The 19,551-nt window shown below is 39.4% G+C and overlaps 2 protein-coding genes and 1 long non-coding RNA gene across 6 annotated transcripts in view; 2 read left to right on the forward strand and 1 right to left on the reverse strand.

Annotated features, from left to right (window-relative positions):
- racgap1 (Rac GTPase activating protein 1) overlaps positions 1-3,087 on the forward strand; it is a 29,791-nt gene extending 26,704 nt beyond the window's left edge. Inside the window, exons 14-17 of the mRNA XM_017486575.2 lie at positions 954-1,086; positions 1,309-1,438; positions 1,756-1,867; positions 1,993-3,087. Of these exons, the coding sequence (XP_017342064.1) occupies positions 954-1,086; positions 1,309-1,438; positions 1,756-1,867; positions 1,993-2,068 (451 nt within the window). The 3' untranslated portion in view covers positions 2,069-3,087. The remainder of the gene's footprint in view (positions 1-953; positions 1,087-1,308; positions 1,439-1,755; positions 1,868-1,992) is intronic.
- A 3,770-nt stretch (positions 3,088-6,857) lies between these two features.
- On the reverse strand, positions 6,858-9,707 carry LOC108275669 (uncharacterized). Of its 4 annotated transcripts, none has more exons than XR_008397967.1 (3): positions 9,274-9,515; positions 7,496-7,578; positions 6,858-7,414 (listed from the first exon to the last, which is right to left on the reverse strand). It is a non-coding gene; the product is annotated as an uncharacterized LOC108275669 (long non-coding RNA). The 4 variants fall into 4 exon arrangements; XR_006983765.2 differs by having other exon boundaries at positions 8,594-9,515; XR_008397968.1 differs by lacking the exon at positions 7,496-7,578 and having other exon boundaries at positions 9,274-9,707.
- Positions 8,231-19,551, forward strand: part of bin2a (bridging integrator 2a) — a 31,633-nt gene continuing 20,312 nt past the window's right edge. Inside the window, exons 1-6 of the mRNA XM_017486582.3 lie at positions 8,231-8,515; positions 16,685-16,873; positions 17,303-17,383; positions 18,999-19,053; positions 19,340-19,434; positions 19,531-19,551. The exon at positions 19,531-19,551 is cut by the window's right edge and continues 75 nt beyond it. Coding sequence (XP_017342071.1) covers positions 16,769-16,873; positions 17,303-17,383; positions 18,999-19,053; positions 19,340-19,434; positions 19,531-19,551 — 357 coding nt within the window. The 5' untranslated portion in view covers positions 8,231-8,515; positions 16,685-16,768. The remainder of the gene's footprint in view (positions 8,516-16,684; positions 16,874-17,302; positions 17,384-18,998; positions 19,054-19,339; positions 19,435-19,530) is intronic.

Here is a 19,551-nt window from a genome sequence, read left to right on the forward strand (position 1 = left end):
AATTATTACAAGTTATAACACAAAAAAAACAAACATTAATATGTTTCTATTGTCATGCCCTTTTTCATCTCTCCAACTATATTCTGCTCACAGGTGCTCAGAGATGAGTGGAGAGTGCCTGTCCTCCCAATCAGCTTTGACGTTTGATTTCTTTTTATTAAAGAAATTCTGTATTTGATTTTCAAACTGCGAGTGGTTTCAGTTTAATGTTTCAGGCTCATTTATTGAGTTTGTTTACACAGAGGTCGTAACAGACTATAATAATTTTAGGCTTGTTTTTGAAGCTGCAGTTGCGTATTTGTTTCGCGAGAGTTGGCAACACTGAGGTATTCGTGTGTGTTGTATATTCACTCAATACTTGAAACGGAGGTGGCGGCGGATACGGTTTTCTTTGAGTAAAGGTGAGCTGCTCTCTCTCATAGCAAGCAGAAAATAAGTGCAATTTACCACACTGACCATAGCAAAACAAGCAAACAAAAACAGGAAACTTGATGCCTAGCTGAATCAAGTGAACAAGTGCGCTAATGTTAGCTAGCTACCTATTGAGCCACTGTAAACTTTTGTTTACAGACGTGATGTAACCACGTAAAGATGAATGACCAACTGACCTCTCCCATGAAATCCGACCTGAGCTCAATTTATAAATCATTATTATTATTATTATTATTATTATTATTATTATTATTATAAGTTTACATTTGTGATCGGTTATGATTTTATTTTTATTTTATTTATTTATTTTTAAATGTAATTGCTCAATTTATTTGGGGTTTTTTTCCCCACACAAAAAAAGTCCCGTACAGCAGCTTTAATGTTATTTTTGCTGTAACACTGAGGAAGATGGGGTAGAATAATTGTAATTATGTGGCAAATATATTTCTTTGATCTGAATTCAATCTTGAATAAAAAGAAAAAATTTACACACTAAATAATTATTCACATTTTTTTCTTAGAGTTGCCCAAAGCCTTGATACTAAGATGGATGTGACTAATCTGGCTCGTGTGTTTGGACCCACCATTGTGGGTCATGGTGTACCTGATCCAGACCCAATGACCATTCTGCAGGACACAAAGCGACAACCTAGGGTAAAGCCAGGAAATGAACTGTTCTAGTGTGTTCATGCATAATACAATGAAAAGCAATACTAAGCCTACTAGTAATGTCATTATTATTGATGTCCTAGTTCCATCGGTTCAGAACGATCGACTTATGACAATTTTTAAAAGTTTTCATTTGTCCTTGTTTAAATAAATAAATAAATAAATAAATAAATAAATAAACCTTGTAAACGTTTGTTTGTGTTTCAGGTTGTTGAACGCTTGCTGAGCTTGCCTACAGAGTACTGGAGCCAGTTCATGATGGTGGAGCAGGACCAAGCTCACACTGGTCACATGATTATTGAGAACACCAATGTTTATTCCACTCCAGACCAAAAAGGTGAATTTCAGACAAATTTGCAAACCTCGACATGAAATAGAACTGGGTGATGCTGTGGTTGTTTTTGTCTGTAAAAGAAAACAGGAAAAAAAAAGAACTCTAATAATTAAGTATGGGTCACACCAGATTTTCCCCCTACTGTTTTCTTCATGTTGCTTGAAGCACTGCTGCAGAGGTAGCTAGCTGTTTTCACTGGATTCCCAGTTCCACCTGTACATGCCTTACTTTTGCACCACTGTGATTAATTTTTGAGGTGAATATCCAGTGTGACCCCTGCTTTTGATTGACCTTAGCACAATTGTTGTCCTTGGTTGCAGTGAGTATGTTTGGCCCCCTCACCACTCCAGAGCAGCAAATGAGCAAGACTTCGTCTTCTAGTTCTCTGTCTCAGCGTATGAGAAATGCTACGCTGGGTGTTATCACTCCTAAGTAAGTGTTACTTGGCCAGCAGTCATTCATTTGCTGTATTTACATGTTAAAAATGGCTTTTTACATATTGCTTGAGTTAAGGAGAGGCTGTTAATCATGCTTTTACTGCTTTTTTTTTTTTTTAGGTTTGGCAGCAAGAGCAAGTCTGCTGTCAGCTTCAGTCGCCAGGGGAACTTCTTTGCCTCTCCTCTGCTAAAGTAGCCAGCAAAAGTCCAGGGCACATAGAGCTACCCCTGACTAATTTTTCAGGACGTAGATGCTGTACTCTGTACAATTAATCTATATCTGTCTGTGTTGATGTGTAGAAATACCAATGTTTTAAACATATTTGTTTTTTATATTTTCATCATTTTTTAAAAAATTTTATTTTATTTTTTACGTTTTGAACTGATTACTCATTCAACTAAATGGATTGCCAAATATGGTCTACTACCATTTGCTTCAGAAGTCCAAACAAAGTGTGTGGGGGTGTGGGAGTTCTTTATCAAGAAACCCCAAATTGATCGCATAATTTGGATTTCATAATCATATTTGTACATATTATGTGATTTGCCTCACTCAATACGTTGTACTTTCCTATGCAAACGTCTGCTCCATTTTGTGGGGGTTTTTTTGTTTTGTTTTTTTAATCAAATGTGTTAAGAGATTGTGCCTAACAAAATGAGACCATGTGAAGCAGTGTTTCCTCCACTCAGTATGCTATTTGGTCATTCCATGGTTATTTACCTTTGTCTAAAAAATGTATGCTGTATGTTATGCTGACTCATTTATCTGATTGTATGAAAATAGCTAATTGGAAATAACTAATTGTCTTTATTCAGTGACTTTCTTTCTCTCCCACCCTTCCAAGTACCATTATTTTTCTGTTATGGCTATACCTGAGAGAGCATTGTCTTGCTCTTTTCCTGTCTCTTTTAATTAAACCATTTTCATCCACAGTAGCTTATAAATATTTCCTTTCCACGTTCTATCAGTGTGGTTAATTTTTGTTCTGCACAATAGCAAAGGATCATAATAGGCCTAGCTTAAACTGTTATTTATCTTGATCATGTTTGCTTTGCAAAATGGTTCCATAACAGCAAAACTTAGTTTAGAACTGTAGTTAGAGTATATGATTTGTAAGCAGAGGTAATGTTACATTCTGACCATTCTGGGATTTGACAGTTGTAATACTATAGGTATACTATATATGTATAGTGTATACTATATACAGTGGGGGGGGGGGGGGAGTATTGAATGTGTTATTTTTTTTCAGTAAATATATTTCCAATGAGGTTATTCACATGAAAGTTTCACCCGACATCAGTATTAACTCAAACAATCGACAAATATAAAGAATTCACAACATTAAAGACCATAAATGCAGTTATGTGTAGTAAAGGAATGACACAGGAAAAAGTATTGAACATGCTAACTGAAATTTATTTAATACTTAGTGGAGAAGCTTTTTTCAGGTGTGATTTTGGTCCGTTCTTCTAAACATATCGTCTTTAAATCTTGTTCAGTTGGATTCGAGTCAGGTGATTGGCCGGGCCGTTCTAACTCCTTGACTTATTTTCTCTGAAACCAATTGAGAGTTTCCTTTGCTGTGTGCTTTGGATCGTTGCCCTGCTTGAAGTTAATAAGTCTTTTTATTTGAAGAGACTGAAAACAGCAAAATAAAACGATGCAAACATCCCCTTCCTATAAACAAACAAATATACATTATTTTCAAATACATTCTGGATATTTTGAACATGTTTTAAATCATAAGTCTAATTGTCCAGTAATTAACCAAGTAAGAACGTTCAGAGTTCACGTGTGGAGAGCAATAACATGCAATTGTTAGAAACTACTTCTGAGTGGTTGATCTCTGATGATTGTGCCATTTTAATTAATATACAGTGAGAAATTAAAATTAAATATTATTTTTGTTTGATATTGGCAGCTGGTGGGATTATTTATGGGGACAATCTTTTTTCTTTTTTACTTTACTGTACTGAAGGCTTAATTGGTAGCCTAATGTATACTAATGTATATCTGCTTGATCACTGTAACAGTTAAACAAAGTGCAAAATATAAATCTATACACTACATGACACAAATGTTGTATTATTTGACCTTTTTATTACATTTTGTTCCTGAAATCCACCCTTCTGCTGGGATCAGGATAATTCTGATTCTTTTCTGATAACAGATATCCCAATCCTACTAAAATATTTTGAACAAGACACTGAAGATTTGATCCAGATTAAAAACAAAATTTGATTACATGATCTAATCTGATTCAGAATCCTTTTTTTCTTTTGAACAACCCATTTTCAAGATTAGAGCCAATCCAATAGACAAAATCCGATATACAACCTTATGATCTAATTTAGATTAAATCAATCAGTTGGCTTCAGTTAGGAATGAGGAAAACCTTTTGTACAATGTAGTTAACATGGTCAATATCACAAATTTGCTAATATTTAAACAGGAGTCTATAAATGGTGCAGAATTTTGACTATTAAACATTCAAGAGATTAAACATTTACTTTCTTTGTTTTATATATTTCAAAAATCTAAAACCTTATGTTTATTTCCAAGTTGAAATGGAAAAAAAAAAATCCCAGATTCTCGATTTCGTCTTAGACTTTTGGACCCCACTGTATGTATAAATGCAAGCACATTATTTATATTTCAAATATCAGGTAATCTGAGAATACAGCAAACCTTACATGCTACTTAGACAATTAGCAGAGTGCTCGTCCTCAAATTAAATTGATGCTGGTCAGCAACCATTTCTGTGGCAAAGCCCAGAGACCACATTCCCCAACCAATGTAATCTCAAGGGCCCACTGGCTTATTTCTCAGCTCCATGTTTAGAAACAGAGGAGGTAAAAGGGTGACAATCACTCACAAAGCTAAGAAAGCTGAAAGAGAACTTTCTGAAGCAAATTATAAAGCTGCTGTTTATGGATATTGAGGGTTATATACAGTGGGAGAAATAAGTATTGGACGTGTTAACATTTTTTTCAGTAAATATAATACCAACGAGGTTATTCACATGAAATTTTCACCACTTTGGTATTAACTCAAGAAATTCAAACATTAAAGTCTATAAATGAAGTTAAAAAGAGGAATGACACAGGAAAAAAGTATTGAAAATGCTAACTGAAATGTATTTAATACTTAGTGGAGAAGTCTTTGTTTGTAATGACGCTTCAAGACACTTCCTGTATGAAGAAATTAATGTTCCGCAGTATTCAGGTGTGATTTTGGTCCGTTCTTCTAAACATATTGTCTTTAAATCTTGTTCAGTTGGATTCGAGTCAGGTGATTGACTGGACCATACTAACACCTTGATTTTTTTTCCTCTGAAACCAATTGAGAGTTTCCTTTGCTGTATGTTTTGGATCGTTGTCCTGCTGGAAGCTCCACCCACGTCTCATCTTCATCATCCTGGTGGATGCAGCAGATTCTTCTCAAGAATTTCCCGGCGAAGGGCTCCATTCACCGTTCCTACAAATATATGAAGTCTGTCAGTACCATGTGATGAAAAACAGCCCCACACCATGATGCTCCACCTCTACACTCTCCCAGTATCTCATAGGCTTGTCCAAATGAGTTGTAGCAAACTTTAAACGAGCTTCAACATGCCTTTTCTTTAGTAATGGAGTCTTGCGGGTGAGCGTGAGCAGTGGAGTGCATTGCCTATAGTTTTCTCTGTGATGATGGCACCTGCTGCCTCCAAGTGTTTCTGGAGCTCTTTCCGAGTGGTCCTTGGCTCTTGGGCTACTCTTCTGACTCCCTGGTCAGAAATCTTGTGAGGAGCTCCTGTGCGTGGCCGGTTGATGACGGAGTGATGTTGCTTCCACATGCGGATAATGGCCCCGATGGTACTTACTGGAGGATTCAGAAGTTTTGAAATACGTCTGTATCCGATTCCATCAATATGTTTCACAACAATAAGGTTGTGAAGGTCTTGGGAGAGCTCTCTGCTTTTACCCATCATGAGATGTTTCTTGTGTGACACCTTGGTATTGAAAAGCCTTTTTATAGACCATGAATGTACTAACCCAGCTGATATTAATTTGCATAGATAGGGGGTATAATTACTTACGGATTTCAGCTGGTTCCTTGCCTTGCCTTGAAGAACTGTTTTTTCTTAGTGTGTTCAATACTTTTTTCCTGTGTCATTCCACTTTATTACACATAACTTTATTTATGGACTTTAATGTTGTGAATTCTTTATATTTCCAGATTTCTTGAGTTAATACTGATGTCTGGTGGAAATGTCATGTGAATAACCTCATTGGAAATATATTTACTGAAAGAAATGTTGATGCGTTCAATACTTATTTCCCCAACTGTATCCATGTGTACATATAGCTTGTGTACAGCTGTTTCTTTTGACCACAGTGGAAAAGTCAGCAAGAAACACCTATAAGTCTCATGTTACAATATTTTGATATATTTACATATACAATAAATGTCGATGTAAATGAGGAAATGAAAGCTGAAATTCTGATCTATTGTCTCGTTCAGTCATTTGATCTCAAAACCAAATGTATAGCGAAAACAATAAAATTGGTCTTGCTGTTCCAATACTTTTGGAGGAGACTGTATATGGACAACAGTAGAAGGAAGATGGGAATCCTGAGACTCCAGATTTTAATCCTTTGATAACCTAGGTCCTGAATTGAAAGGGATAACCCACATTCACATATTTTGTTAATACGGTTTCACATTTGTGTCTATTTAGTCTGAAAACATCACATATTGCATATGCATTTTTGCACATTTTCATTTTCATATAATTTCATATAATTCTGGAGTAGACTAATGTAATTTACAGTAGATAATCTATAGCCCACTTTCTAAGAAAAATTGTACATAAAAGTCTAGGCCTTTATTAACAGCAATTTCTATTAGAAAATTAGAAATCTATAAGAAACTGTTGCCACTGAAAACTGCTTCATTTTGTTGTATATAAAATATACATGAAATAAACACGAGGGAGACCTAGTATGAGTAATATGTCATTTTATTCAGAATTCACTGGGCTGGTGGACTGTAAGAACGGATGTGCACCTAAGATACAACACACAGATAAACAAGGCGCTGGGGGATAACAATACATGTATTTGATTAGTGCGGCAGGCCTCAGAGCGTAGGTGGAGTACGTCTGCATGCAGGCAGAAGGTCAACTAAGAGAGACACACACACACACACACACACACACACACAGAGGCCTGGTGTGTATGCAGAAAACAGAAATTATTCTGTCTCATATTCTGTTTCATGGAAAAAACTATTATAGGGTAATGTACATGCAAGCACCATAAAAAAAGAAATGTAGAACAAACATAAAACTTACTCATAATGTAGAGATGGTGTGTTTGAAAGTGTGGAGAATCCTTTCTCGACTCACCTTGGGGCTTCTCACTCGTCACAACAGATCACTAAGACAGAGCTTTGAAATAACAGGCATCTGCAGTGCCTTTCTGCTACACGGCCTATCTGTTGCCTTAGAGCGTGAAGTCCCACGGGAGAGATTACAGACGTATGGGTCTTAGCCCAGTCCTGCCGGGGTCGCCAAATTAATATTAATGTTAATATTTAACATAGAAACAATTAATATTTAACATAGAAACAGATACTCACATATATTAAGCAGTTTGAAGGACAAAGAAGACACCGGGCCCGTGAGTGAGGAGAGGCAAGGGTCATCCTGGGTCATCCTGACCCTAAGAAAATGTATAAATAGAAGAGCTTCAGCTCTGGTTTTTTGGATCACCCTTGGGACATCTCAACTGTGTGATCTCATGCAACAATAAATTTGGACCCTTGCCTCTCCTCACTCACGGGCCCGGTGTCTTCTTTGTCCTTCAAACTGCTTAATATATGTGAGTATCTGTTTCTATGTTAAATATTAATTGTCTTTGGGTAATAGGCAAAATTTGATGCAACAATTTTCCTACACAGAATACATCAAAATAATATGTAATATAACGGTTCAAAGCACACAAAGAATATCCCAGGGCGATCAGTCACATGGTTAAATCTGCGGTCATGTCCTTTTTAAATGATCCAGAAGAGAAATGTCCCGAGACTACAATACAAGGCCAAACAGGTTACTCCCTGATGTATTAACCAAACTTTAATGGAATTAATTATTGATTAAATGAAATAAATACAGCCGTTTACTCAAGGACACTATTTGTCATAAATTGGACACTGGCAAATTATCATCCTGAACATTGGCAGACATTATTTTTGCCTGATTGGTTGTTTGTATGGTTTGCTCATGGACCACATACAGTTTTATATGGGTCACATTATCGTGCAGTATCAGACATACCCCTCAGAGCGTACCCCCAGGTACTGTATGCTCTCACTAAAGAGTCCTGACCATTCCCTGCCCCCCAAAGTCTTCAGTGATGGAACAGTTTTAATAAAACTGATCAACATGTGTTTTTTCATGTTATATGGTGTGTAATAACCATTCCACATGTCAGCCTGGTGTGGCGTGCTCACTGAATATTTTACCCAAGAACCTGAAGATAATTGGTTCCAAAGTTCAAGGATTTTCAAAGGGCACATATATTTGGAGGGGTAAGCACGGCACATGAAGTCCTTGTCTTCGTTGGACTGACTGAAGCCATGCAAACAAAGTGCTGACGGGTAAGCATAAAATCTTTAAATAAATGGTTATGGAGAACAAATCAACATTAGGGAACTGCTTTTAAATGGAAAACTTACCAAGGGCAAGTGAATGAATAAAGTAGCGGTTTGATAATCCAGTATAGTTTTAGTTATAGATTGTCTGATTTGCCCACAGTTCGATTTTAATGATTGTCCAAACTGCTTGTTCGAACATTTTTGTTCCCTAAACCGTTTTACGCAGTACGGTGTTGGAGGAACAGCTTATTGTCACTCGCAAACTTCCAGGATAAGAGAGTGTCATGGAGAGAAGGGTCTGGTAGTAATAATCCACAGACATAACTATCCGGGTTTCACTTTTCTGACTCCAGCTGCAGTAGAGAATGACCTTGATAGTTAAAGTAGAGGTCAGGTGTTCTGTACTTAAATGAGTTGGGATGTTAAACCGTGTAAGGCTGAGTCATTCCTGACCTTATCGAATTGCGCAAAATCATATTTCGCAGTTTGCACAGATTCTTATAGGACAATGTGTTTTCAGCTTATGTTCAGAAATGTTTCACAAATCCTTCAGCAGACTCGAGAAAAACACCTCATAATCCTCCACTCCGGAGTCCAGAGGGCGGAGACGGGTCTAAGGTCGCTCGCAGCAGTTTATATAGCCGTAAAACAGTAGTGGTTTTATTATTCCTGGCCACAGATTAAAACCGTTTCCCCTTTCCGAGCCCACTGTGTGATCAGGATCAACCACTGACGGTCTACAGCACTACAGGAGGATTTACCTGCCGAATACTAGAACTTCTCCGGGTTTAGAACAGACGCGATAGTCCACCCAGACCGCCCCATCAGTGATCCGTCCAGGAACATCAACAATGCGCTGTATTACAGAGATTAGCTCTGTGTTTGCTGTACATTATTACCCGGAAGTCATTTTAAACCATGGTTAAACAGAGGCGTGCCGATCGGCGCATGCGCTGAGAACGTCGTCTCCAACAGACTCCATTTCTTACTGCATTGTCTTGTGCGCATGCGCTCGTGCTGTATATCATCATCATCATCATCATCATCAGTGACACATCTGTGTAGAAATTTCACTTAATGACTGGGAAACATACGGAGCCCCTAAGGGGACATGGTGATTAAATGAAATTTTATATTTAGAAAATATATTTCGACGCATTCCCCTGAGAAACTTTGCGTTCGCTTGCAATACTTTTGCGTCCTCGCGTCGTTGAGTTCATACAAACAGTACTTCCGGTGTTTCGGAAAATTCCGTTCCCTTCAGTTCCCCGGTTCCCCTTCAGCGCGCATGTGCGGAATTATGACGTTTTCTGCTGTTGACGTGCTAGTGTATGCTTTAATATCGCGCGTGTTACTTATAGCGTTAAGCATATAGGCGTTATAGCGTTCTGTAAGTCATAATGAGAAACTTTCTGGTAATAATGAATTACATCTCATAATAATGAGAAACTTTCTCGTGATAATGAATTAATCCACGCATGCGCATTAAAGCAAGCATGTGCGTTGTAAATGCAGAACGACTGATCTGTTTTCAGAATACAACATGAACACCAGCTCCAGACTGAGATTCACTTAGCTGTCGTTCACATTTTGCTCTGTTAGGAAATTGGCTAATTCTCTTCGATTTATGTGCTTTATAACGCGTATTGTGAGCACCGAACGCCAAACAAACACTCAAGTGAACAGTGAGACAAAATGGTGCTCTGTTTGAACCGCAGCGCGAGCTAATTATGTGCATGGTTTACCTTAACCTTGGAACCCAATCAACCGTGCAGAGCCAACCGTTATAAACCCCGTTCACACCCGTATTAACACCGCCCCAAATCTAATCAACCGTTATATAAACACCGTTCACACCCGTATTAACACCGCCCCAAATCTAATCAACCGTTATAAACCCCATTCACACCCGTATTAACACCGCCCCAAATCTAATCAACCGTTATATAAACCCCGTTCACACCCGTATTAACACCGCCCCAAATCTAATCAACCGTTATATAAACCCCGTTCACACCCGTATTAACACCGCCCCAAATCTAATCAACCGTTATAAACCCCGTTCACACCCGTATTAACACCGCCCCAAATCTAATCAACCGTTATATAAACCCCGTTCACACCCGTATTAACACCGCCCCAAATCTAATCAACCGTTATATAAACCCCGTTCACACCCGTGTTAACACCGCCCCAAATCTAATCAACCGTTATAAACCCCGTTCACACCCGTATTAACACCGCCCCAAATCTAATCAACCGTTATATAAACCCCGTTCACACCCGTATTAACACCGCCCCAAATCTAAGCAACCGTTATATAAACCCCGTTCACACCCGTATTAACACCGCCCCAAATCTAATCAACCGTTATATAAACACCGTTCACACCCGTGTTAACACCGCCCCAAATCTAATCAACCCTTATAAACCCTGTTCACACCCGTATTAACACCGCCCCAAATCTAATCAACCCTTATAAACCCCGTTCACACCCGTATTAACACCGCCCCAAATCTAATCAACCGTTATAAACCCCGTTCACAACCGTATTAACACCGCCCCAAATCTAATCAACCGTTATATAAACCCCGTTCACACCCGTGTTAACACCGCCCCAAATCTAATCAACCGTTATATAAACACCGTTCACACCCGTATTAACACCGCCCCAAATCTAATCAACCGTTATAAACCCCGTTCACACCCGTATTAACACCGCCCCAAATCTAATCAACCGTTATATAAACCCCGTTCACACCCGTATTAACACCGCCCCAAACCTAATCAACCGTTATATAAACCCCGTTCACACCCGTATTAACACCGCCCCAAATCTAATCAACCGTTATATAAACCCCGTTCACACCCGTATTAACACCGCCCCAAATCTAATCAACCGTTATATAAACCCCGTTCACACCCGTATTAACACTGCCCCAAATCTAATCAACCGTTATATAAACCCCGTTCACACCCGTATTAACACCGCCCCAAATCTAATCAACCGTTATATAAACCCTGTTCACACCCGTGTTAACACCGCCCCAAATCTAATCAACCGTTATAAACCCCGTTCACACCCGTATTAACACCGCCCCAAATCTAATCAACCCTTATAAACCCTGTTCACACCCGTATTAACACCGCCCCAAATCTAATCAACCCTTATAAACCCCGTTCACACCCGTATTAACACCGCCCCAAATCTAATCAACCGTTATATAAACACCGTTCACACCCGTATTAACACCGCCCCAAATCTAATCAACCCTTATAAACCCTGTTCACACCCGTATTAACACCGCCCCAAATCTAATCAACCCTTATAAACCCCGTTCACACCCGTATTAACACCGCCCCAAATCTAATCAACCGTTATAAACCCCGTTCACAACCGTATTAACACCGCCCCAAATCTAATCAACCGTTATATAAACCCTGTTCACACCCGTGTTAACACCGCCCCAAATCTAATCAACCGTTATATAAACACCGTTCACACCCGTATTAACACCGCCCCAAATCTAATCAACCGTTATAAACCCCATTCACACCCGTATTAACACCGCCCCAAATCTAATCAACCGTTATATAAACCCCGTTCACACCCGTATTAACACCGCCCCAAACCTAATCAACCGTTATATAAACCCCGTTCACACCCGTATTAACACCGCCCCAAATCTAATCAACCGTTATATAAACCCCGTTCACACCCGTATTAACACTGCCCCAAATCTAATCAACCGTTATATAAACCCTGTTCACACCCGTGTTAACACCGCCCCAAATCTAATCAACCGTTATAAACCCCGTTCACACCCGTATTAACACCGCCCCAAATCTAATCAACCGTTATAAACCCCGTTCACACCCGTATTAACACCGCCCCAAATCTAATCAACCGTTATATAAACCCTGTTCACACCCGTGTTAACACCGCCCCAAATCTAATCAACCGTTATATAAACCCTGTTCACACCCGTATTAACACCGCCCCAAATCTAATCAACCGTTATATAAACACCGTTCACACCCGTGTTAACACCGCCCCAAATCTAATCAACCGTTATATAAACCCCGTTCACACCCGTATTAACACCGCCCCAAATCTAATCAACCGTTATATAAACACCGTTCACACCCGTGTTAACACCGCCCCAAATCTAATCAACCGTTATATAAACACCGTTCACACCCGTATTAACACCGCCCCAAATCTAATCAACCCTTATAAACCCTGTTCACACCCGTATTAACACCGCCCCAAATCTAATCAACCCTTATAAACCCTGTTCACACCCGTATTAACACCGCCCCAAATCTAATCAACCGTTATAAACCCCGTTCACAACCGTATTAACACCGCCCCAAATCTAATCAACCGTTATATAAACCCTGTTCACACCCGTGTTAACACCGCCCCAAATCTAATCAACCGTTATATAAACACCGTTCACACCCGTATTAACACCGCCCCAAATCTAATCAACCGTTATATAAACACCGTTCACACCCGTATTAACACCGCCCCAAATCTAATCAACCGTTATAAACCCTGTTCACACCCGTATTAACACCGCCCCAAATCTAATCAACCCTTATAAACCCCGTTCACACCCGTATTAACACCGCCCCAAATCTAATCAACCGTTATATAAACCCCGTTCACACCCGTGTTAACACCGCCCCAAATCTAATCAACCGTTATAAACCCCGTTCACACCCGTATTAACACCGCCCCAAATCTAATCAACCGTTATATAAACCCCGTTCACACCCGTATTAACACCGCCCCAAATCTAATCAACCGTTATATAAACCCCGTTCACACCCGTATTAACACCGCCCCAAATCTAATCAACCGTTATATAAACCCCGTTCACACCCGTGTTAACACCACCCCAAATCTAATCAACCGTTATAAACCCCGTTCACACCCGTATTAACACCGCCCCAAATCTAATCAACCGTTATATAAACCCCGTTCACACCCGTATTAACACCGCCCCAAATCTAATCAACCGTTATATAAACCCCGTTCACACCCGTATTAACACCGCCCCAAATCTAATCAACCGTTATATAAACACCGTTCACACCCGTGTTAACACCGCCCCAAATCTAATCAACCGTTATATAAACACCGTTCACACCCGTATTAACACCGCCCCAAATCTAATCAACCCTTATAAACCCTGTTCACACCCGTATTAACACCGCCCCAAATCTAATCAACCCTTATAAACCCCGTTCACACCCGTATTAACACCGCCCCAAATCTAATCAACCGTTATAAACCCCGTTCACAACCGTATTAACACCGCCCCAAATCTAATCAACTGTTATATAAACCCTGTTCACACCTGTGTTAACACCGCCCCAAATCTAATCAACCGTTATATAAACACCGTTCACACCCGTATTAACACTGCCCCAAATCTAATCAACCGTTATATAAACCCCGTTCACACCCGTATTAACACCGCCCCAAATCTAATCAACCCTTATAAACCCTGTTCACACCCGTATTAACACCGCCCCAAATCTAATCAACCCTTATAAACCCCGTTCACACCCGTATTAACACCGCCCCAAATCTAATCAACCGTTATATAAACCCCATTCACACCCGTATTAACACCGCCCCAAATCTAATCAACCCTTATAAACCCTGTTCACACCCGTATTAACACCGCCCCAAATCTAATCAACAGTTATATAAACCCCGTTCACACCCGTATTAACACCGCCCCAAATCTAATCAACCGTTATAAACCCCGTTCACACCCGTATTAACACCGCCCCAAATCTAATCAACCGTTATAAACCCCGTTCACACCCGTATTAACACCGCCCCAAATCTAATCAACCGTTATATAAACACCGTTCACACCCGTATTAACACCGCCCCAAATCTAATCAACCGTTATAAACCCCGTTCACACCAGTATTAACACCGCCCCAAATCTAATCAACCGTTATATAAACCCCGTTCACACCCGTATTAACACCGCCCCAAATCTAAGCAACCCTTATAAACCCCGTTCACACCCGTATTAACACCGCCCCAAATCTAATCAACCGTTATATAAACACCGTTCACACCCGTATTAACACCGCCCCAAATCTAATCAACCCTTATAAACCCTGTTCACACCCGTATTAACACCGCCCCAAATCTAATCAACAGTTATATAAACCCCGTTCTCACCCGTATTAACACCGCCCCAAATCTAATCAACCGTTATAAACCCCGTTCACACCCGTATTAACACCGCCCCAAATCTAATCAACCGTTATAAACCCCGTTCACACCCGTATTAACACCGCCCCAAATCTAATCAACCGTTATATAAACACAGTTCACACCCGTATTAACACCGCCCCAAATCTAATCAACCGTTATAAACCCCGTTCACACCCGTATTAACACCGCCCCAAATCTAATCAACCGTTATATAAACACCGTTCACACCCGTATTAACACCGCCCCAAATCTAATCAACCGTTATATAAACACCGTTCACACCCGTATTAACACCGCCCCAAATCTAATCAACCGTTATAAACCCCGTTCACACCCGTATTAACACCGCCCCAAATCTAATCAACCGTTATATAAACCCCGTTCACACCCGTATTAACACCGCCCCAAATCTAATCAACCGTTATATAAACACCGTTCACACCCGTATTAACACCGCCCCAAATCTAATCAACCCTTATAAACCCCGTTCACACCCGTATTAACACCGCCCCAAATCTAATCAACCGTTATATAAACACCGTTCACACCCGTATTAACACCGCCCCAAATCTAATCAACCCTTATAAACCCTGTTCACACCCGTATTAACACTGCCCCAAATCTAATCAACCGTTATATAAACACCGTTCACACCCGTATTAACACCGCCCCAAATCTAATCAACCCTTACAAACCCCGTTCACACCCATATTAACACCGCCCCAAATCTAATCAACCCTTACAAACCCCGTTCACAACCGTATTAACACCGCCCCAAATCTAATCAACCGTTATATAAACCCTGTTCACACCCGTGTTAACACCGCTCCAAATCTAATCAACCGTTATATAAACACCGTTCACACCCGTATTAACACCGCCCCAAATCTAATCAACCGTTATATAAACCCCGTTCACACCCGTATTAACACCGCCCCAAATCTAATCAACCCTTATAAACCCTGTTCACACCCGTATTAACACCGCCCCAAATCTAATCAACCCTTATAAACCCCGTTCACACCCGTATTAACACCGCCCCAAATCTAATCAACCGTTATATAAACACCGTTCACACCCGTATTAACACCGCCCCAAATCTAATCAACCGTTATATAAACCCCGTTCACACCCGTGTTAACACCGCCCCAAATCTAATCAACCCTTATAAACCCTGTTCACACCCGTATTAACACCGCCCCAAATCTAATCAACCCTTATAAACCCTGTTCACACCCGTATTAACACCGCCCCAAATCTAATCAACCCTTATAAACCCCGTTCACACCCGTATTAACACCGCCCCAAATCTAATCAACCGTTATATAAACACCGTTCACACCCGTATTAACACCGCCCCAAATCTAATCAACCCTTATAAACCCTGTTCACACCCGTATTAACACCGCCCCAAATCTAATCAACCCTTATAAACCCAGTTCACACCCGTATTAACACCGCCCCAAATCTAATCAACCCTTACAAACCCCGTTCACACCCGTATTAACACCGCCCCAAATCTAATCAACCCTTACAAACCCCGTTCACACCCGTATTAACACCGCCCCAAATCTAATCAACCCTTACAAACCCCGTTCACACCCGTATTAACACCACCCCAAATCTACACAGCATGAACAGAAAACAGGGAAAATCTACACATCACCAGACATACAAAAATTACCATGGGTTTACTGTAACTATGGTTTATAACTTCTACAGTTATATTGTTTATAATTATACGAACATTTATCATTATTATGACTTACAGAATAATTTTTTTTGCTCAACTGTGGCGGAAACAGGCTTCCATAAAATTATGCAAATAATTGCAAGAGAACTCCAAAAAAAAAAAAAAAAGCATTGAAATATGAATTTTCCTCCAATCTCATATTTGTTCCATCACCATGTCCCCTTAGGAGCTCCATCGGAATCCTTTGTACTGTCTGGCATACAAATCAGTTTTCTGAGATTAAAACCAGGTGCTCCAGAGTTTGGAAATCATGGCTGAGAGAAAAAGCAGCACCAGTCCCAGCCTCCATTCAAAGGGGGGTACTGGGGAGCTCGCTAAACAGGTCCAGAGGAAATTCAGCCGTGCACAGGAGAAGGTAAGATTCATATTATACAATTTATCAGTAGTGCTGTTGCTAACACTATCTTTAGTTAACCTTTAATTACTTAAGCACAGTGTTTTGATGGTTAAGCATTTGTATTATACCATACACAATTTCCTAGAGCAGTTCCATTTTTCCATATGGAATAAAAGGGAATAAAAGGCAGTACACTGGTGCCAGTATAATGTTCTCGGCAGCATTTATCTTCATGCAGTAGTACAGCCAATGTCCACATTCTTTTAAACTTATCTTTTGTAAACATTGCTCTTTATCATAAACATAATAAATCATTTTACAATGAAACCACTTCCCATAATTACACATTACTGTATAAGAGCCCTCTTAGAGCCACAGAAACCATTCCATACAATTACAGACACGTTTATTTAACTTTGCTAAAATGTTTGATCACTACTCTTGCAGGTTTTACAGAAGTTTGGTAAATCTGAAGAGACAAGAGATGCACAGTTTGAAATATGTGTGCAAAATCTCCAAGATCAGCAGGTACTCAATAAAAAAAAAAAACAGCACAAACATAGGACTTGATTTAGAAGAAATAGTCAGGTCCATAAGTATTTGGACAGCGACACGATTTTTGTTATTTTGCCTCTCTACACCACTACAATGGATTTGAAATGAAGCAATCAAGATGTGACTGACGTGCAGACTTTCAGATTTTATTCAAGGGGTGTAACAAAAATATTGCATTACCTGTTTAGGATTTACAGCCATACAGATTCCCTCCATTTTCACAGGCTCAAAAGTAATTGGGCAAACTAACATAATCATAAATATTAGGAGTATTTTTAATACTTGGATGAAAATAACTTAGTCAATGACTGCCTGAGGTCTGGAACCCATGGACATCAAATTCTGAGTTTCCTCACTTGAGAGACTTTGCCAGGCCTTTACTGCAGCTGTCTTCGGTTTGTGCATCTTTCTGTCTTCAGCTTTCTCTTCAGTAAGAGAAAAGCATGCTCAATTGGGTTGAGGTCATCAGACTTTTTAATTTAACATTTAATTTCTTTGCCTTAAGAAGCTCTTGGATTTCTTTCACTGTCTGTATTGGGTCATTATCAATCTGTACTGTGAAGCACCGTCCTTCCAGTTTTGCAGCATTTGACTGAATCTGAGTAGAAAGTACAGCTCTATACACTTCAGAAGTCATCCTGCTACTTCAGCTGTCACATCAATAAACACCAGTGACTCAGTTCCATTGGCAGTCATACATGCTCATGGATTTTTAATCTGGCCTTTCTGTTCTTGAGTGTTAACAGTGATCTGCGTCTTGAGGTGAACTGTCTGTATTTACATTCATGAAGGTGTCTCTTGATTGTAGACTTTGACAATGATATTCCTAATTCTTACAGAGCATTTTTGACTTGGTGAGATGTTGTGAAGGGATTTTTCTTCAACAAAGAGTAATCCATTCATCCACTTGGTTTTCTGTGATCTTCCAGGCCTTTTGATGTTGCTGAGCTTTCCAGTGTATTCCATTTTAAAGGCCCCGAGCACAGATGGTGCGAGGCCTTATTGGACTACTTCTACTTCTTCTTCATCTTCAACTTCATCATCATCATGGGCCAAAACATACCTGAAAACTCATGAAACTTTGCGCACGCATCAGAACCTGTGAAAATTTACATCTGATAGGGGTTCCAGAATTGTGTGTTAAAGTTTCTCTATAGCGCCACCTGCAAAATTTCATCAATGTGCGCTAAGTTTCAGCTACATGTACGAAATTCGGTACATGTGTAAGATACCAATACATCCAAAACGTCTCTTGAACCCATTCCCTAAACTCAACAGGACGTCAGCCATTTTGATATTTCTCTTAAATTTTTGCTCTGTTTTTGCCATTTCCATCAATTGTCTAATTACTTTTGAGCCTGTGAAAATGGAGGGACTGTAAAAAAACAAAACAAAAAAGTCTGTAATTCCTAAACTGTTATTGCAGTATTTTTGTTAAACAATTGAATTAAAGCTGAAAGTCTACACTTCAATCACATCTTAATTGCTTTATTTCAAATCTATTGTGGTGGTGGACAGAGGTAAAAATTACTGGACGCGTAATGGATTTTTATTACTGTTTTTATTTTTTAAATTATTGTTTTTACAGAGTGATGGACACAGAATATACAAGGATCTTAAGGCATACCTAAATGCTGTCAGAGGTTTGTTGGATTAGCATAGATTTCTTTTAAAATGTTTGGTTAGCAACTATTTAAAATTATATGTACATTGTCATGCATTCTATTAAAGTAAGGTAATGTGTTTTGAAAATTAACCAAAATAAATAATTTATCTTATTGTAATTAATCATTTTAATTCTGTTATTTAAATCAAAAGGATCTTCATAACATCTTTGTTAGTGTTGAAACACCCATGACACGTAAATAATTAATGGACATGGAATGGAATCCTCATGGGTATAAAGAAAATATAATGTATGTTCCACAGTGATGCGAGATGCATCCAGTCGTCTTTTTCAGTCTCTGTTCGATGTTTATGAGCCTGACTGGGAAGGGGGAGAGGATCTTGGGGCTGTTGTAGAGGTGATCCTCATGCAAATTCTTTGAAACAGAATATGTAACTCTTACCCTTCCAACAAGAGTCACATATAAATCTAATATGTACCTTTCTCCAAAAAGGGGGAAGACCTGCTATGGAAT

The sequence above is a fragment of the Ictalurus punctatus genome, chromosome 15, assembly GCF_001660625.3.
Source record: "Ictalurus punctatus breed USDA103 chromosome 15, Coco_2.0, whole genome shotgun sequence".
In the NCBI taxonomy this organism is placed as follows: domain Eukaryota; kingdom Metazoa; phylum Chordata; class Actinopteri; order Siluriformes; family Ictaluridae; genus Ictalurus; species Ictalurus punctatus.